This window comes from Leptonotus elevatus, chromosome 16, assembly GCF_054856555.1.
Source record: "Leptonotus elevatus isolate MCC_2025b chromosome 16, RoL_Lele_1.0, whole genome shotgun sequence".
Lineage (NCBI taxonomy): Eukaryota > Metazoa > Chordata > Actinopteri > Syngnathiformes > Syngnathidae > Leptonotus > Leptonotus elevatus.
This window is the reverse complement of record NC_141254.1, coordinates 2,923,614-2,945,406: the sequence shown is the minus strand read 5'-3', so window position 1 is coordinate 2,945,406 and position 21,793 is coordinate 2,923,614. Positions and strand designations below refer to the sequence as shown.

Here is a 21,793-nt window from a genome sequence, read left to right as displayed (position 1 = left end):
CATTTGAATTTTTTTTTTATGTAAGTTTGACTGATTGTATATAGAGTAGGGATGAACCGAAATAAATTTTTTGGGCTGAAACTGAATAATGCTTGGCCGAAAAAACTGAAAAGCAAAAAAAACAAAAATATGCAAATTTTTTATTATTATTGCATTTATTCGAATTAATTAAAATTATAATATTATTATAAAATATTTAGGCCTATTTAGCATGGGCATGTTAAAAAAGCACAATATAAATTGAAATGCATCCACACCAGAAATCAGAGACATGTTAGCGAATGGTACATTAAACACCAAACACGGGGTTTGGTGTTTAATTCAAACAGACACTTGCTTGGAGCGTTTTTTGTTGTTGTTGCTTTTGCTTGCGTGACCACAACATCTTCTTTCGGCCATATTCTTTCGGCTTGAATTTTAGTTCGGCCGAATGCCGAAAATGCATATTTTTGCCATTTCCGGCCGAAAATTTTAGGTGGCCGAATATTCGGTGCATTACTAATAATTTAATATGTGTGCTGCTATGGAATTATGTTGTTAAAGTAATAATTATGTAATAGTTATGTTGAAGATATGTTTGTTGAGGCTATACATAGCATTGGTAGCAGAGGTGGCAAATCCAGGTCCAGAAAGTAAAAACCCTGCCACAGTTTGGCTTTAGCCCTATGGTGCTCGTTTACCTGCTAGGGAGCTAGCTAGCTAGCTAGCTAGCTAGCGAGCATTGATGGCTAAAGCCAAACTCTGGTAGGGTTTTTACTTTCTGGACCTGGATTTGCCACCTCTGATTGGTAATATATTTTTGTTATTTAAAGGGACTGCAACATGAAAAATTAACTTTTGGGAGCTTTTAGCCATGTTAAAATGCTAATTTCTCACCAAGAACATGACCAAAGTTGTGTTTTTCTTCATTCGTCCCTGTATGAGAAATTCTGAGCTGTTGGCACGGTTTAACGTCATTGCGTGCGGCCCCACCCCCGCACTGCCTTTGCGGAAGAAATGCACACCCACTTTCTCTGAGACCTCCCTCCATGGGATAATGACAAAAGTAGCCTTTAATCAATAAACATTCTGTCCAAATGAATTCAAAGCAATCAATTATTCTTCACATTTGCAATGCTAAAGTGCAATGAAATGACAATTGGCTGTCTTAAAATCCATTGGCTGACACTGGTGTAAACTACAAGTAAACCATTTGTGCTGTTAGATTTAAATGAATGGATGGGGTAGTGGATAGTGCACTCACCTCATAAGCAACAGTGTGATTTTTTTTCCATCCTCCTTTTTTCCTCTCTGCTCCCCTCCTCTTCACCGATTTCTTGCGGCAAGGACTTGTTTTGTTTCAAATGTTTATTCAAGAATTGAAGGCTTGCGTGACCAAACGCAGAGATCTAGCAGCCCATGAAATTTAGAGTCCATTTTAAAAATCGGCTTAAAACCTATCTGTATGTTTCATGGGCGTTGCGCAAAGCAGACGAGGGGCGCGGCAGCCACAGAGGGAGAGGCGGGGTTTTACTGAACCGAGCGTTTGACTTCCGGGTAAGAAAAATAGCCATCGAAATAACTCATATTTCATAAGAAATTACATCGCGATTGTGTCAAAGGTAAGATTTCATCATTATATGGCAATAGTTAACTGTGGAAGGGCTTAAAATACCATGGTGTAGTCCCTTTAAATGTTAGTTTATTATTCTTAGGTGGGGTCTTTGATAAGCCCGTTCTTTCTTTCTTTCTTTTTTCTGCCATATTAGCATTTTTTTTAAGATTGTGTAAAAAAAAAATTCTTATTTTCAACTTCTAAGGTGAGAAAAAAAAGGTCAATTTATTGAAACCGAAAGAATACTGTAAATAGTGTTTAGCAAATCAATATACAGCCATGTGAGTGCAGTGTACATGAATATACTGTTACTTTTTTTGCAGTCATCGGTGCATAAAATGCTATGCTCAAATAACCCTTAGATGGAAGCAAGGTTGCTGTGATTATAACTGAGGGTGTACAAGAGGTCTTTAGTGAGAACAAATGCACCCAAAGGAAACATAATTCTGCAGATGGACTGCCATTAGAGGAATCTCCCTTAGCACTATAATAATGCCTCACAAGTACTCTTTTGCACTGGAAAAGAAAGAATACAGCGACTCATGACAAGAAGGCTAAACAGAAGGCACATGTGGGTAATGTGATGAACAATAATGAACCACATCATATCTTTACTTCTTGAAAAAGACATTGTCTTCCTCCCAGAACCAGGTGTAGGTCAAGTTCCGGGGGTAGGCCTCCGCCTGGCAGGTGAAGAAGGCGTCTTGCGAGATGTTCACTGTAATGTTGTCTGGTGGTGATACAATGAACGGAGGGCCTGGCGGAGAACACACATGAGAAACAATACAAGGGATACAGAAAAGTTACTGGCCTTGACTCCGACTGAATTCTATTAAAATAACAAATTTTTCACACATTAGGAAAAAATTGTGCTTTTGCGTAGTGTTATTTTACCTGTGGGTATGTTTTCCCACAGCACTTGAGTGTGGCTATTCGTTATTTGAGGGAAAAATACTCCCGAAGTCGATGCTAACTTCCTGTTAGCATTTGAATGTGATCCTCACTTCCCTTTTAGCATTAGTGCTAGGCTAGCGATGTTTTAAAAACAAAGCATGTTTAAATATACAGTGGATGTAATTCTTAACGTTGTGTGTTTAGTTTTACAGTTAACTCCAACTGCAATGTCATTAAACATCTTAAAGGACGCTGAGAGGCAACGGAATAACCAGAATAACATACGCTACACACTTGCTAGTTGCTAATGCTACGTAAGCCAAATGGTGCATTCAGGGTACTTTCACTAGCACCGGAAACCTTGGTTTTCTTCGATGATAACGTTTTCAGGGGAAAATAATCGCCCATTTGGCCCATAAAATTATGTTTATAGTTAACACATAGTAACATGATCTACATTTGACAAGGAAACATTCAACAATTATCAAGGATACAACAGCACCATAGAAAAAAAATTTGGGGTGGAGGGCGGGGGGACGCAAAGAGATTAAAAGCACACGCATGGTTTTGCTTCATTTATTCATTCAGTCATCACAATTATTCTGCACTCAGAAAAGTTTAAGTTTAAGTGTCTTAAAAAAATAACTAGATGTGACTCTAACCATATTGTTAACCCTTACTTGGTTACAGCAACTTGCAAACACTGGATTCATCTTAGGTATATGACATACAGTTACTATTCCTCTGCAAGAATATCCCCCCAACACACACACACACGCACACAGATTGCTAGCCCCATATGTTAGTTTTGATCTGTGGTCCACATTCTGATCCTTTAACAGGCAGAGTATTTCCATCTGCCACCCCTTACCAGACAAGCAGTGTGTGTGTGTGTGCGCGCATGTGTGCCAACCTGCCCTATTTGGAACCAGCTGAGAGTTAGAGATTTGCTGGCAATGTAGTCTCTTAGTTGATCTGCAGCTCAGTGGCTTTCAAGGAGGACCTCTATTAATCCATCTCTGCTATAAACTATACACAACCGGTCAACTGAACATAGTGGCTTATCTTAGGCTTTGTATTACTACCGGTAGTTTAAAAAGAAAATTTATTTTCAGGGGTCAAATACTAGTTGGACTCAAATTACATAATTGTAAATGTGGTCATAAACCTTCAGTTGAATTGTTTTTCACAGAAAACAAATGCATGATATAAAAGACTGAATAATTTCTTTGATGACGAAAAAGCCTCATCGACAGTGAAGGTTGGCCATTATTTAATCTTCTTCACAGGATAAGTAAAGTATCTATCTAGCCATCCTTCTATCCATCTATATTCCACCGCTTAGTCGGGGTCAGGTCATGGGGGCAGCAGCATAAGCAGGGAAGCCAAGACTTCCCTCTGCACAGTAATTTATGGTGCTCCAGAGCGTACACCAGAGGCTTCAGGACGAGCTGACAAATTTGTGTTCCTGAAATTCGACCTCAGAAAAAGTTTCTTTATTATCAAATTTACAGTTTGGCATACTTTAATTTTAGTTGAATAATGCATTAGATTTAAATGGCATTTTCTCCTTTGCTTTTGCACATTCAAACAATGGATGCATTATTCACATACCGTATTTTCACAACTATAAGGGGCACCTAAAAAGTCTTACATTTTTTTCTTTTTTTCTTTTTTTTTTAATGTGTCAACTTGTGTGTGACTTCAGTAAGCGCTCCGCTTGACTGACTGTGTGTGGGAGCATTTCCGCCGACACGTTACTTATATACAAGAAAGCGTTACTGGTTGAGGACTGGCAGGCTTAATGAGAACCCGAAAGACTCAACTGAAAGATAACGATGTCAACCAGGGCCGGATTTCCTGTAGTAAAATACAGATGAACGTCTTGGTGCTTTCGCTTTATAAGAGCGAGTTACGCCACAATTTGTGAATGGATTGTGCATGCTTGGGCTAATGTGTCTGCTTGCGCTACTGTTCGAGCGTTCACAAAAGCCAGCATCATTTCTGAGTAACGAGACTGACTGACAATACTACAATGATGAGAGGGAACCTGCCGTGTTTGATGGAGAACTTGCCCAGCTGTTTGTTTCAGATACAGAAGATGAGGACTTTGAGGGATTTGTGGATGAGATTTGATCAAAAGGAAAAAAGGAGTATATTGTTAAACACTTCAAGTACAACCAAACGCACCGTTTACATTGTTAAATACTTCAATAAAGTACATCCAAGTTTTGCTCCGCTGCCTTTTTAAAAACATACGCTAGAATGCATGCTAGAGTACCAGTGTGTATTAGCGTAAAAGCATGCTAACGCATGTTTTAAGCTAGCCTATGTTTTAACATACCTGCGCCCAATAATACGGTGTGCCTTAAGTATGTGTTAAATACAGAAATAGAACCCGTAACTGAGACTGCACCTTTTAATACTTGAATCAGTTTGTTATTACTATAGTATTTAGTTTAATTTAATTCTGCACTATTGCATTGTTTAAAGACTGGCTGTGCTGGCAGATATTATGAGTGGTATTTATTTGGCAGTCCAACATTTGTGTTTTATTTCTTTTTGTATTATTTATTTATTAATCAAGTGTATTGTTTTTTTTCTATGTAAATGATGTGTTTTATATGTAAATAGAGAAAACGACAACACTATACCAGGATATATATTGTTATAGGTATATAAAATTACCTACAGTCGGGATATGAATATTAAATAATGCATGTTGTCCTTATCACACAGTTACCAATTCAGTGTACCCCACTCTTGCCCATAGACAGCTAGAGTAGGCTACAGCTCACCAACGACCCTAGTGAGGATAAACGGAATAGAAAATAGATGGGTGGATGATTGCTGAGTATGAGCCATTGTAAAGACCATTCACACTGCTATCTTTGTCCTGCTTTCATCGGACTCTGCATCATCAATACCTGAAAGGTTCTGTAATAGCTTCTTTCCACTCAGCTGTCAGAGCCTTGAACACCACTGCTACCATAATTGTGCATCCATAATTGTCTGCCACTCAATGATAGGTGCAAAAAACAAAACAAAAAACAATGCACTACGACTGCCATGTCGCCATGATGCATCTTCTGAGAACACAAGGTTGCGCGTATTAGGACGTCACAAATATGCAACACTACCATAGGAGAGGGGAGCACTTGAGGAGATAGGCACAACTTGAGCCACAACCACAACAGATGGACCAACTCTATTATTATCGGCAGATTTCTTTATTATCTGGTTTATCTGTTTGACGTCAAATTGGTCGATAATTGCCGATAATTATCGGCCACCAATATTATCGTGCATCCCTACTTTTTATCAACAGTTTTTTGTCCGCCAAATTTGAAGCACACCTGTTATGTGTTAATTATTTCTACATTTAATGTTATGAGGGTATCTTTCATATTTTTTGATCCACTGAACGCCCGTATCCGCTTTTTCTAATCAGTTAATTACTTTAATTACTAAACGCACCCCGTACATTCCAATGTGGATAGCATATGCGGGATACTCCTCCAGTGATAACGTAGTGGTCGCAGCTCGATGACGACGCATTGTCGATGACATATGCTCGAATTCTAGCGTGACTGCGCGCAAACCGCCAGTCTGTCAACAACAATGGCGGATAGCCGTGTCGTAGTCATTATGCACAACCTCCTTAGCTTGATTATGCTTTTACAGCAAAATATTTTGTTTGATATTGCTGTACTTGAATCACCCGCCTTTGTCACTTCTCCTGTGTTTGTCTCACTGATCTGTATATATTACTGGATAGCCGATAGATTAATGTGAACGGGGATCAACTTGTGCGGATGTCCAAAAGGCCAGTTTAAGGCTAGTGAAGTGAGCCTTTCACTTTCATATGTAGTACACATTTTGTTGGGGGCCATACATGCTCCTACAGATGACAATCCTGATCCCTTGCCGGCCACCGCCGTCCCGAAGAGGTAAGCGATTGTCTTCATTTTTTTGGGGGGGCGTTTGGCCCTACCCCGATTGCTGGACGTTAATAATGAATGACGAGGACAAATGCTAAAATGGCTTTGCCACTGTTGTTCAGTCCTGTCTTGCTTACTGCCTGATTTTTTATAATTTTTTTGCATTTCATATAAATTGTGGCATGCTGTGACATGTATGAACAATTATCTGTAGGGCCTTTTCTGAATTAAGGAAACAGTGGGAAGGATAAAATAATTGACTTGGCTATCGTCGGCTTGTATAGAGTGAATGTTATAAGTATGTATATGTTATTTTGTTGAAGAGGATTTCATCAAATTTCAGCTAAAAGTATAAGTATTTCATAAGTGAACATGCTTTTGTATGAAAGATGAAAAATAATCTCTTGAAAATGTGGTCAACATTTAATGAATATTGCATCATACTTTACAGGCTTCAGTTTTGGTGTGGGCAAGTCTGTGCGTTTGGTGCTGCATTCTATAAATTAAAGGAGGTGGAATATTTGTAGCACCACCTTTTTCAGAGTTACAGTTTCTGGAAACATAAAAGCACAGAATGGGTTTGTTTGTGTACTTTGTATAAAATGAATTATTCATTTACAATAAGAGTCTTGGTTTTTGGGGCAAATAGCGGCTTGATATATTGCTATAGTTACAAAAGCTGACATTTCATTTACAGCTTAAGGCAAAGAATTCTCCCATCAATGACTTTTCTTTTCTTTTACTTTGTCCACAAGGCTTCCAAAAAAGTTGTTAGAAAAATAAAATTTTAGTCCTCCTGATTTAAAGCTTAGTTGGTGGGGTTCTCTAAATTGCATTAATAACGGTCAGGTCTACACTCTCAGTCAAACAGTTGCAAGGTTGTATTGTATTAATGTGTTGGCAAACTTGATGGTGTATGAACAGTATCATACTTACTTACACATTGTTCTTACACAGTGGCTTTTCAATGGCTGAACTGCTTAACAGTTAATTGTAGCCAAATATTGTACAATGGTCACCCAAAACCACAATTGTTAATGAAGCTCCGTTACACTCAGACGGAACAAGGCGGCATTTTATGGAGGGCCAAAGCTGCCAAAATTCACAATAAATAAAAAACGAAATAAACAAATAAATGAATAAAAGTGAAAATACAAATGGATATAAAAAATATAATTCAAAAATTTAATAAAAAACCCCAAATATAAATGGAAAAAAAACGACAACAAATATATATATATATATATATATATATATATATATATATATATATATATATATATACACCAAAATGAATAAATGAAGTAAAAATAAATACAAAAATAAAAAACGAGATTTAAAAAATTATAAATATAAAAATACATGTCAAAATAAATACAAAAATAAAAATATAAATACAATTAAATATCTATCAATAAATAAAAACTCTCTGCTCTAACATTAGTTTTTTTCATGCTGCAGACGCTCTGTCAGGTCGAAATGTTATTCAAATGAGAGGGTGGTCCTAAACATTTGTATTTATTGATTGATATTTAATTCTACTTATACATTTATTTGTGTATTTATTTCAACATTTATTTGTATATTTATTTAATTTTTTTATCTCGTTTTTTATTTATTTTTACTTGTATTTATTTATTTATTTATTTATTTATTTAGGGGAAATATTTATATTTTGTTGTTTTCATTTCTATTAATTTTTTTGTATTTAATTTTTGAATTATATTTTTTATATCCGTTTTTATTTTCACTTTTATTATTTTCACTTTTATTAATTGATTTAGTCATTTATGTATTTTTAATTTTAGTCCTCATAGGCATTTATTATATTTGTGCTGGTCATTTTTAGTACTACGTAAAGAAAAAAGAAAGCTGCACAATGACTTGGCAATTTTGGAATGACAGTGTGTTCTCAAGCAGAGCTGACTTCACACTCCTCCCTTTCTCCGTCTTTAAAATGTGCGTAGCACTTGATGACAGAAATTGACAGAACAGCTAGTGACATTGCTCATTATTTTCCAAACTCTATGCATTAAAAGGAACCCCCGACTGTAATTGGTCTATATTATTTATTTATTTGGTTGGTACTGACATTTCCAGTTTAATACGTTTTGTTGAAACTTTATTTGGACGTACGCCGCCATTGTTATTTACGTCGCAACGGAGTCAGTGCGTAGTGACGTAGAATGGCGGCTCGCTCTCTGCTGAGCAATGTGAAACGCCAATAAAGAAAGCAAGCAAGGCCGTAGTGTTCCTAAGGGGACGATCAGAACTCTTGAATGCGTCTGGTGAATGACAAGAGCACGGCGTGGAGGAGGGTGACTCTCCCGATAGCATGTTGTTTCTTTAGGAACGCTTGGAGGCTTAACTTGCTTTCTTTATAGTTTATAGTTTCACATTGCTCGGCAGAAAGCGAGCCTCCATTCTACATCACTAAGCACTGAATGCGTTGCGATGTAGATAACAATGGCGGCGTACGTCCAAATAAAGTTTCTACAAAATGTATTAAACTGGAAATGATTTATGAAAAAATGAATCTCATAGTTTTGTTAGTAACAACCAAATAAATAATATACTAGAGCAAACTTGTCAACAAGTCGGGGTTCCTTTTAAGATTGCTTTTTCATACCAACTATGCTCTTCTATCAAAGCTAAACAGCAGTACAATTTCCAGTGCCAACAGTACCATATAAAAAAACAGAACAAGCAAAATAGTTAGTGGTTGATAAAGTGGTTGTTGCTGTTCACCATTAAATTGCTTTAAAATGCTATTTTGGAATTGTGACATACTAGCAATTGTGGAGGGAACCTAAAGTCGGAGTTACATTTGTCATCCTATGTGCAGTAAAAGTAGGTGGACTTGCATTCTAAGAAAGAAAAACTCCTGGTATGTCCAATAACTTTTGTCGAACATTATTGAGTGTTTCAGTGCCACGATAGATGAAAATGATCACCAATATCATGTGGATGACAGAGCATTTGTGTTGGTTTTGTTAAACAATGTGTAATGCAGTTACTGTTTTTATTCTAGTAGGTTTGTAGTTCTAATTCCATTCCCGCTGGCTTAATAGGACTCTTGTCTCAGACAGAGCGGGTATCAAGTAGCTTTTAGTGATTGAAACACTTCTATTTAGATTAGATCATCTGTGACAGATGTCATAAATATATAATTGTGATGCTTGGCAAGGAGCACTGATTGAAGATGATGAATTTACCTTCATCTCGTTAAGAAATGTTCTTTTGAAAGTTGACATTACGGAACAGACCGCTGTGACTGCAGAGAATAACTTGAAATACCTGTAGGGTACAGTGCATGAAATCACTGAAGCCCTGTCCATATGTATATACAACGAGCAGCTACTGTACGATTACCAAATTCTGCCAACTTCATTCATTCATTCATTTTGGTCATTGATGTCAAATGAAGGGATCCTCGGTCAAATAACAAGCAAACTCTTCCTCTTTGAATGAATGAATGCATAAAACAAAACATGAGATAGTGAAAACAAAGAAGCTACCCACCTTGAACTAGCAGCCGTGTTGTGTGAATGGCCTCTCCTTGGGGGCTAAAGGCTCGACATGTATAGGCACCACGATCCTCTCGGGTGATGGATAGCACTGTCAAACTTCCATCAAATACCTGAACATACAAAGGTGTAACTGTTAATACATGGCAGTTCATATTTGGTTCCCTGATTTATAGTGTATTTAAAAAATTAAAAAATATATATATATAAAAAATATTTTTTGCTCTGACATGGACAAATTGCAGGATATTTATTAAATTGTTTCAATAATTCAATAATTATTCAGTTCTTAATAATAAGTGAGTGTCCTGCGATTAACTGTCAATTTGGCCGTGGGGTACCCCACCTTGTAGTTAAAGTCAGCTGGGAGAGGTGGGATGAATGAATGAATAAATGAATATATTCATGAATGAATGGATACCTAATTTGGCATCCACCAGATGTCATTCAATTCATATTTGTTAAGTTCCGTTAACTGAGCCACTGGTGTCTGGTTAATTGATCATTAGAAAACTTAATGTCTGGTGAAATGCACAGGATAAAAATAGCAATACAATTACTCTTCGTTTCACATGCTCAGGAGCCAGATCTTTGGAGTTATTTTTAAGAGTCACCCAAAAAAAAAAAAAAAAAAAAAAAAGTCAACATCAGTCTTTTTTTCTGCTGATTGATGAGGATTGTTTAATCCAAGAAACTGACACTCAATTCAGTAGGCTAGGTGTAATGGGTTTGTGCATTCCTTCCACACAAAGCTAAAGCCCTTTTTCATCAAATACCTCAAAAGTAGTACATTCAGTATACCTTATACTTGGCAGTGGTGACCAGAAGGTTGCCATCCCGCAACCAGCTGACCGAGGGTTTGGGGTTGCCAAAGGCAATGCAGGTCAAAATGATGCTTCCTCCCTCCTTGGCCTCAACATACTGAGGTGAAGTATCTGTGAATATGGGAGGGGCTTAGGAGTTGGGGGGAAAAAGTCAAAATATTAATGACATGTTATCATAATCCTGAATATGTATTAATACTGCAGAATATTAAGCATCTACTCATTCCCTCATTTTGTAATGTAAATTAAAGACAACATAAGTAACTAGAAAATGCAATTTCTGGAGAAATTGTGTGTGAAGGCTGTAAGGCTGAATGAAAACCTGTGGAATAGATGGAAGCGCTCATGGCATGAATTGGTGGAATATATTGAAGTTGGAATGAAGTGAATGGGATAAAAAATGTGGAAGTAAATGTGAAATGTAGAATCTCCCATTAAGAATGAGTCGGGAAAAGTAGGGTACAAAATTGGGAATTGTGGGTAAGGTGTGAATTTTGGAACTGAAAGAAATGGAAGAGCTCATGGCGTGAATTGGTAGAATATATTGGAGTTGGAATGAAGTGAATCGAATGAAAAATGTGGAAGTAAATGTGAAATGTAGAATCTCCCATTAAGAATGAATGTGGAAAAATAGGGTACAAAATCGAGAATTGTGGGTAAGGTGTGAATATTTGGAATAAGAAAAATACACCCTAGAATGACGTGAATTTTTGGAATATGTTAAAATTGGAATGAGGAGAATCAAATTAATTATGTGGAAGTAGATAGATGCCGAAAAAGTGGGAAGTTTAAAGTATAGGAATAACATTTCTTAAAAGTCTGCATATAGATAAAATAGTAGAACTGATTCACCCTGAAGTAATTGAATTCACAATGTCACCACGGTTGTGCACAAATTGGTGATAACTCGAATTGAGATGTAAATTGGCGATACAGCTTTAAATCTTTGAATTTTTGTTGAAAAAGAACGCTGAATCAGAACAGGTTGTCGTTAGAGATGTCTCTGTATGTCAGGTGTATCTACGTGGGAAGAAAGCTACGTTGGAGCAGGTGCCTGAAAGTGGTAGTGCGTGTGTATGGGAATATTTGGCTGGCTAATAAGCATTAAATTCAATTGTTAAGCCAACAGTCAATAAAGCCCAGCTAGGCAGTGTATCAATGCCTCGCTGTTGGCCTCACACTATCCTAGTAACAAACAAAATGGGGTTTGCAAAGGTGGACGCCGGACCTGAGAGACAAACTAGTCTAACACGAGATAGAACAAAGCTAGTACAACACAACAGGGATGGATTTAAAAAGGGACCAAAGAGAAAAAACACCAAGTTATTTCAAACTAAAGAGGAAACCTTTCCATTTGTTGCTACTTTTTGATACGTTTGAATGAATATGGCTTTGTAACTGTATGATGAAAATAAAATGCTGTATGTGGATTTCGTTTACTATTTATTTTGATAAAGTTGGATGTTTTGGACTATAACATTTTTTTCTTTTTCTTTTCGGAAAAGTGCAAGATGCAAATCGATTCAAACGGCGTTCACTGAAATTAAGATAATTGGCGAATGGAGATTTTGGAAATTAGTCCAAGCCCTATCACCAACATTAACAGGAACACTTCAAATGTTCATGGAAGACCTCCAGCACAGCAAACAAGACCTCAATTCTTCCAGCCATCAGTTTTCCACACACATCACGGGTTAGCTCCAGCCTCCAGCCAATTTAACTCCTCCATCCATCCATCCATTTTCTTAACCGCTTGTCCCCACAAGGGTCGCGGGGTGCGCTGGAGCCTATCCCAGCTGGCTTTGGGCAGAAGCAGGGTACACCCTGAACTGGTTGCCAGCCAATCGCAGGGCACACAGAGACAAACAACCATCCACACTCACAATCACACATATGGACAATTTGGAGTATTCAATTAACCTGCCGTGCATGTCTTTGGAATGTGGGAGGAAACCGGAGCACCCAAAGAAAACCCACGCAAGCACGGGGAGAACATGCAAACTCCACCCAGGAAGGCCGAAGCCCGGACTCAAACTTAACTAATTTGCTCCCAAAAACGTATAAATACGTTCTATTTTAAATGTTTTAAGTGTCCCAAAGACGTACTGTTATGCTAAAGCATACAGAAGGCTTTGATGCAGCCTCTCAACTGCAGAGAATGGTTGAAAAAAATGGTAGTTGTTACAAAAACGGCCAGCAGGTGGCAGCAGAGAAAATAGATCAACCAGGGGCCATGTTGAAAAAAGCTCATTTACCGACAGTTCTAAATAGATTTGTGAATAATGATGAAACTTAGCTATATTCTAATGCTAATTGCTGCGAAACGGAAACAGATAGAAATATACTTTTTGTTCCTACTGAAAGAAGAGACTCTAATCGTTCTTTTGGTAGGTTCCATGTTTTTATAGCAATAGCAAAATCAGTCATAATCCAGTGAAACAGCCGGGAGCTACGGGGGTTGCTTCAGTGAAAATGGCTGGGAGTGAATGAGTTAATTTGGGCAAGAGGCGGGGTACACCTTGGAGTTAAAACAAAAAACATTCATCCATGGAATGTTTTTTTTATATACTGGTGTATTACTGTTTTAATAAGTCTAGGTTTCAATAACCACTACAATTCTCTGTCACTGGTAATGAGCTTTTCTTTCTCAGCTTTTTTTATTTTTGGGGGGGATTTTTAAGCAGCACACATCTTACTGCAATGTGATTGGCTCCTTTCAGAGATAAAGACCAATATTTAGCAACTGTGCTAACTCCAGTGTGGATGCATTTTTGCTCCGTTGTTTGTGTTGTGCTTAAAGAAAAAAACTGAAAAAACATGGTGCCAATCGGTACTAGTTAGCCCCCCAAGGGCCTATGTTGGCCCACCTAAAGAGCATTACTGGGCCCCTGAAGTTTTTCTATTAAGCAAACAGGTCAGTAAATGATGCAGTCAACATGGGGCGACACTTCATCCTGGAACACCTTGACAGCACCAGGGCCTACGCAAAGGATCCCGTTTGTGGACTTAAGCTCTGCGTTTAAAAACGTCATCCCGGAACTCCTCTCCTCCAAACTCCTCCAGTGGCCATTTCACCCAAATATTTCAAAAAAGGACATTTTAGAGTTGTCATTTTAATACCGTGATACCACAATATATTTGCTCATATCACACTGTCAGAATCTAATATCAGTCCATGACTAGCCTAGAGTACAATTAAGCTTAGCAAGCATGTTTTTGGAATGTGGGAGTACCCAGAGAAAACGCAGGCAAGCACAGGGAGAACATACTCCAAACTCATACTGGAAAGCTGGAGCCGGTGTTCGCACCCTGCAAGGTAAATGTGGCAAATACTATTTCACTTTGCTTCCAGGTTCTGTTCAACAAGCATCAAACCATTATTTTCTTTCAATTTTGCTCTTTCTGGGCTTTTCATTCCATCTCCGCAAGACACCAAGGGATATTAACAGAAGAAAAGATTATACACCAAATGTACGTGAATTACGCTGACTCACATTCCATAAGCAGTAAGACTCCATTGGTGTTCCAAAACTTTCATCATTTTATTGATTTTGCACTTGGCTTTGTCACACAATACTCTGTATTGTGGGAGAATGAGATCAAGGTCGAAATAAAGTTGTTTTGCTGTTAAATGAGATGAGAGTAACCACTGAAATCTACTTTTAACAATGATACATGGGTCACTAAGTTATTTGATGACCAATGTGGCTTGTTGTGTAAATTGCTGTTGGGCATTTGCATAATTAAAAGGACAATTCCCAGCTAACGTAACCCGTGGTTCCATAACATCTACAGTTTTTGCAAGACCCCCCCCCCCCCCCCCCATTCTTACCGATGATATGGACATGTAGTAATTTTCCCAGTCTTATTAGTAAAACCTTATCCATACATGGTGGCATTTTCACCGAAGCGACAGAAAATAACAAAAATGCTGTGGAGAAGTCAATGTATTCAAGTTAGGTGGCCTTAGTAAGTTGCAACGTAAGATGGAGGCTCATGGCTTCACTTCTTGTGACGGCGAGCAGTGGTGTAGTCCAGGGTATATGCAGGTATACGGCGTATACCCACTTCTTTTTCAGCCTGTTTTGCGTCTACCCACATCTTAATCCTTAATTTTATGTCTACCCACTTCTGAATCTTTTGGATGCGCAGTTTTTGCACACCATTCAGCCATAACCCACCTTCCGCTGCCTCTAACTGGCTGGCCAGCACTCGCTCTAAAGGCATGAGGACTGATGGCGAAGAGAATGAGTAGGGAGGGTCATGCCGAGGACTTTATTGCTAGCGTGGGTGCCAATGCCACTCCAGTTGATTGACAGGTCGCTCCGTCTCCTGCGCGATGATCGTAAATGTGAGCGAAGCAGGAATAAAATAAACGTCTTTCATAGCCATGCAGGCTATCTGAACATACTGTGCATACAATGAAAACATTATTCACAGGTAAGCTTTAAAATTGCTTCCTGGATACTGGATACTGGTAATAAACTGTACAGAGGAGGTTTTTGTCGCCAATACATTATAGTTAAACTGTGCGTTTCTGCTAGGCTAATGTTATGAAATGTAACCTTATCCTAACGTTAGCAATTTGGCCTAAACTAGCTAGATTAGGATTATGTAAGGCAGTGGTTCTCAACCTTTTTTTAGTGATGTACCCCCTTGCAAAATATTTTTTCAGCCTAGTACCCCCAACCAGCATAAAGCATTTTGGATGAACAAAGCAAAAAAAATTAACAGTGCTGTGCCATCATGTGTCTGGTTTTAATTTGGGAACTGGTTTTAATTTTGACCACAGTCCCACTATGTATCGGTCAACGACAAAAAAGCAAAGAAGTCCTCCTTTGGGATCATGGTACAGGTTGGTTTTCAAAACTAATATTTCAGTTAACTTTAAATAAAAGCAGAAACTGAAAAAAATCAAGATGGTTTCTTGCATGTATGCTACTTTTTTAATATATTTTAAAATCCCACGTACCCACAAGGGTACGCGCACCCAGACTTGAGAACCACTGATGTAGGGAACCCACGTAATTGTTTTAGTATTTGTATAATTAACCCAGTTTGCAAGGACTGTTATGCCAGACTGCAATGTTAGATGAATAAAACTGTAATTAATGCCCAGACCAGAGATTATCTCTGTCTATGAAGCTTTCCCTCCTCCCCTTATTTTTTAGGTCTAAGTAACGATAACCACATTATTGTATACTGTATACAATAACTTAAAGTATTATAAACCCAAACTAACTTATATGATGTAGTTAAATTTTATAGTAGATAACTGTAACAATTATTGCCCGTCACCCTCAATTTTGTTTTTTGTTTTTTTGTCTTTTAAAACATTTCCCCCTGTGGAATGTGCGTGCATGCTTTGATGGATTAACCCTGTGTTTCTGCAAACAAACCACAGGCCAAAAAGGCCCGATAGGACTCCTTCTTCAGCTTGACGGCATCCCTTACCGCTGGTGCCGCCACGACAGGCACCGACCACCTTACGGCCACAGGTCGGATCGGTCGGATCGGTCGCCTCAACAATGGAGGCGCGGGAACATGGTCTACTCGGACTCAATGTCCCCCACCTCCTCCGGGACAAGGGAGAAGTTCTGCAACTGGAGTACCCGGAGAAAACCCATGCAAGTACGGGGAGAACATGCAAACTCCACCCAGGAAGGCCGAAGCCTGGACTCAATCTCACGTCCTCTGCACTGGAAGGCGGACGTGCTAACCAGTCAGCCACCGTGACTTTAGCCAAATCAAACATGCAATTCAAATATATGACTTTCATACCGGATCGGTAGAGGACTGGGTTAACAACGACCGCCATCGGTGTGTGTTGTGTTGTGCTGCTGAGGTTCTCTTTGGGAGTGACCAGGATGGATAGAATCAAGAATGAGTACATCAGAGGGACCGCACATGTTAGTGGCTTTGGAGATAAAGTCAGAGAGGCCAGACTGAGATGGTTTGGACATGTCCAGAGGAGAGATAGTCAGTATATTGGCAGAAGGATGCTGAGTTTCCAAATGTCAGGCAGGAGGTTAGCTAGCTCCCTAGATAGCTCCCATGGTGCTCGTTTACCTGCTAGGGAGCTAGCTAGTTGGCTAGCACCCATGGTATTCGTTTACCTGCTAGGGAAGGGGCTAAAGCCAAACTGTGGCAGGGTTTTTACTTTCTGGACCTGGATTTTCCACCTTTGCTTGCGGGTGGGATTGATTACACTGCATGATCAGATAATTCCATTATAAAGCCATGAGTCACAAAGGAAAAAAAAAACGGAACTTAACAAAATATGAGACGTTTGTAAATAAAGTTGAGGCCCGAAAAATTCTTTTTGGCACGCTATGTCCTCGGAAGTCAACAACAAGGTCTCTGACGAAAAGCGTATGCAAAGTGCTATATAATAAAGTTTGGTTTCAAAGTTTGATTTAAACAAAGCAAGTATAAACATTGGGAAAACCAGGGATAATCTCTCCACAAATGGGTACTTGACACCAGGCCTGACTGTCCATTTAGAGAAATACCAACAATTAACGACATGCCAATTGGATTCTCACTGCTCTAAGATTTTACGGAAGGAAATAATCCTGCCTTACAATGGGTAACATTTTGGTGAGACAAGCTATGATAATAACAATAAGGGTGAAAATGTTTGGAATCAGACTAAATACGCATTGTTTCTCTTTTATACGGGTATCTCGGGTTATGAGGACATAATTGGTGCATAAAGAACTAGTTTGTGCAGCTTTTATATTCATAGACCCGGGAGAACAAGCCTTCAAACCTCCTTGTGGTTAATTTCTGATTGTGTTTTTTACCCCATACATTTAATTTGTTTACCACTGCTGGACTGCCTACTTTTTTTTCATTTTTTTTTAATGAAAGACCTGTTATACTAGTCACAGTCTCAGAGCCATATGTTTGGGGAATATCATAGTGAGCGAATAAGACAGGTCTATTTCACAGTTGGCATCCTCAATGACAGAATAAACCAGACCTTCAGACACATTCAAGCCTTGTAGAGGATGACATCTTAGCCAAGGATTTAACATGACACCACAAAAACTCCCAGTAGTGGAACTTCAGAGTTACACAGCTGGCGACGCGCCCCCCAGATACTGAAGCAAAATAACTCAGGCCACAGGTGTCAGCAGCATTCTTCCATCTTATCTGGAATAAACTACAGTGGAGGGAATATCTAAGTATAATTGATGCCCATTGAAAGACTCAAGGACGCATCTGTGAGAAAGGACACATCTGTATTTGCTCTTGCACTCGCTCGTGACTTCTATTTTGTTGACATTGGGATTTTTAACTACATTGTTGCAATATGCCTGACGGAAAAAGACCTGATGAGACTGAGATCAAATCTTCTCTTGCAAAACTTAAAGGAATGGTCACCGAAATACTTGAAATGAAAAAGAGCATCGAGCCACTTCTGCAGGAAATTCAGCCGTTGAAGAAAGAGACACAAAAAAAATATTGACGCATTGTCGCCTTGGAACAAAAAGTGGATGATTTGGAACAGAATCTTCGTATCAACGATGTGATAGTTACAGGTATCCAGATAAAACCGCTCAGCGGCCCTCTGGCGGGAGCTGCGGCCGGCACAAGTGCAGTTGATTCTGACCAAACTTCAGCGAATGAGACTATGGAACAGCAAATAACAACTTGACTCAGAGATTTGGGATTCATTGTGGATCCAGCGCACATTCAGATGTGCTTTTTGCTTCCAACTGGGGGGACACGACCACCGGCAGTTCTGATCAGGCTTGTTGACAGGAAGAAAAAGATTAACCTTGCTCTCGCAAGATGTATTCTCGCGGTATTTGCGAGTTTACAAACTCCCGAGAATCCATCTTGTACCGCTCCCATTGATTTCCACCGATACGAACCACTGGTGATTCGGACCAATCACAGAATGACATTGTATTTGGGGGCGTGATATGCAGCTGTGACGAAAACAAGAAGCGCCGAAGCCGTGGGAAGAAACAAATGAAATATGGTGACGAATGCGTGGACGCTGCAATTAATTCTGTTTTCGCTGAATTGGTCTCTTGTATCCGCATATCAACATTGCAAAAACGACAACATAAACTCAACGCCATGATATCAGCTAGTCACAACCGTCGCATGTTAGTGACGTCATTATCATCCTTTGCCGTGATTAGTGGAAAACAAAAGTTAGGTAGACCTTCTTCGTCCAATCAGCTCAAAGTGTTGTACAGCATGCCCCGCCTTTCCCGAGCAAATCAACGCGGAGCAGTCCCAAACTGATATTGTGGAGAACTCCCTCGAGTGAAGCACAATCAGGCTATTGCCAGGCTAGAAAAAGATTGCTCTTTTGATTTATTGCTACTAGCTTAAAGGTAAACATGTCTACGTCAATGAAAATCTCACAAAACGAAATGGTGACATTGCTAGAAGGGCGCAACAATTGAGAAAGAATGGACTTATTGAGAACACATGGACAAAAGACTGTCGGATCTTCATTCAATCAAAAGAAGACTCATCTTCTGAGAAGAAAATACGGATCGTGAAAAGAGTGGAAGAATTGCCGGAGTTTGAGAGACAATAACTGTAACCAGTAACTCACATCTTTAAATTGTCGATTATGTCTTACCCAAATGAAATTATTGTAACATACTGTACATTGTTTCCAGTGGCTAGTTTATATATTTTTTCTTTATACAGCACTGTAATGTTTCTCAAGTATGTTAACAGCAGACACTGGCTGTGATCTTACCTTCTTATTTTTGTATTTTTTTATTTTTATTTTTTTAAATCTTCTTACCTTCTTAATTGTGTAGACACAAACGCTGCGCTCCCCCTCCCTCCCTTCCCGCGATACATTCAAAAGCACTCGTAAACAGGAAAGCATACAACAACTTTTGAGTGTTACGTGGCTGGTCAGGGCGAACTATCAAGCCGATGGCTATTTATTGCTAGCACGCAATTTTCTGATAGCTAAAAATAGCATAATCATTTTGATTTTAGCATAGAAAGCTACCTACTAAAAAGAGCCACATCCCGCAAAGGCAGCGTTGGTACGGCAGAGAGTGAAATCCTGTACTGTGCTTTTATCTAGGTAGGCTTTTTATTATTCTTATTTCTATTATTGTCTCCTCAGAAAATCTTCGTTTCTTGGGTTGTTTTGCAGCTTCTCCATGATAACAGTAATCGTGCATAGATGTTTGACTCAACTTCCGTCTGGAATGACTGGGGAAAGGATATATGCCGTAAAGCACGCGACACGTTTGTATTTGTGTGTGGCAGAGTTCACACCATCCTCCTTAAATTTGTGTACTACCAGTAAAATGATACAGAACCCCTTAGGCCATGACAAAGGTTTCATTAATCTAGCTTTAAGTCAATGTTTCATCAGCAGAATTATGAAAATATGAATTGAAGGTTGAAAAGTTAATTAGCAGGGCTTCAAATGAAACTGTGTACAAGATAATATAGCCAACTCCAAACACAGGATGACCCAAGACATGCTGGAGAGTTTGCATGTCACCTGACTGGCCTAAGAACACCTCAGAATCTCCCCGAAAGAGCTGGAAGAAGTGGCTCAAGAGAGGTAAGTCTGGGCTGCTCTGCTTAATTGGCTGATGGATGGATGGCAAACATAGGAGTAGGTTTAACCATCCCCAATCCATGTCATTTAACCATCCGAAGTCCATGTTGTTGGCCGTCGTCATTTTTAATCATCTGATCATTTTATTAAATAATTTGGCTATAGTAATAATAATAACAACTAGACTAAGTGCAATTTCTGCTAAGCTGAATGATAATAGCTGAATGCTAAGTTAAATGCTTATGAAGTAAATTGAAAGATAAATTATGTGGAAAATTACCAAGTATTAATTGTAGTTGAAAGATAAATGAATAAAAAGAACACTTGAACCTGTGAGGCGTGAATTTTTGAAGCAAGTTGAGATTTACATGGAAAAGTATTATCTGAAAGTACCCTACATTCATTTAGATGGAAAAGTGGAACTAATGATATCCAATGGAAAAATGCAACAACAACAAAAAATCACTAAATAGCGCCACCTAGGCATACATTACCCTCCATTCATTTGGAAAAGTGGAACTATGATAGTCAGCTGGTTAGCATGTAATCACTTAGCATTCGATTTGAACCCGCAACCTCATGGTTACTGGACAATGCATTTTACCAAGTGCACCACTGAGCAGTATCAGAGAGCCGGTAATGTATGGATGTGGGTGTGGAAAGTGGGACTTAGAAAAAGTTCAATGTCAGTCCCATTAAAAATCTATGGGAAAAAAGTTTATATATAATGTTAAATTGTGCGAATACTTTTACAATAATTTTTGAAGCAAGTTGAAATTTGAACGGTGTATATTGGAAGTATTATGTCGGAGTTGTTTCTTGGCAAAAAAAGTGAGGAAAATAAAAATCACAATAACATACATTACAGGTCAAAAGTTTGGACACACCTTCTCAGTCAATACTAAGCTTTATTTTCATGACTATGTACATTGCAGTTTCTCTCTGAAGGCAACTATGACAACTAACAAACACATTTGGAGTTATGAACTTAAGTTAAAAAAAGGTGAAAATAATAAAATAAATATATACATAAAATAGCCACCCTTTTCTCTGGTTACTTTTTTGCACATTCTTGGCATTCTCTTTATGAGCTTCAAAAGGAAGTCACCTGAAACGGTTTTCCAACAGTCTTTAAGGAGTTCCCAGAGGTAAGAATGTCAAGAGTATGCAAAAAAGTAACCAGAGCAAAGGATGGCTATTTTGAAGAATCTATAATATAAAACATGTTTTCAGTTATTTCACCTTTTTTTTGTTAAGTACATAACTCCACATCAGTTCATACGTAGTTTTGATGCCTTCAGTAAGAATCTATAAGGTAACCAGTCATGAGAATAAAACAAATGCATTGAATAAGAAAGTGTGTCCAAATTTTTGGCCTGTACTGTATGTTGTGTATTACTACCTCCAGGTGTCTACATCCAAACCACGTAGCACATCCCAGGAATTAA

The 21,793-nt window shown here is 38.6% G+C and overlaps 1 protein-coding gene across 6 annotated transcripts in view; it reads right to left on the bottom strand.

Annotated features, from left to right (window-relative positions):
• The window catches only part of igsf9bb (immunoglobulin superfamily, member 9Bb), a 133,330-nt gene that overhangs the window by 67,744 nt on the left and 43,793 nt on the right, over positions 1-21,793 (bottom strand). For all 6 annotated transcript variants that reach the window (XR_015097383.1, XM_086098332.1, XM_086098335.1 and 3 more), the window contains exons 4-6: positions 10,758-10,909; positions 9,952-10,069; positions 2,210-2,351 (exon numbers count right to left, since the gene is read on the bottom strand). Coding sequence is in view for 5 of the 6 variants with exons in the window: in XM_086098332.1 (XP_085954458.1) it covers positions 2,210-2,351; positions 9,952-10,069; positions 10,758-10,909 (412 nt within the window). In the remaining variant the exon portion in view is untranslated. The remainder of the gene's footprint in view (positions 1-2,209; positions 2,352-9,951; positions 10,070-10,757; positions 10,910-21,793) is intronic.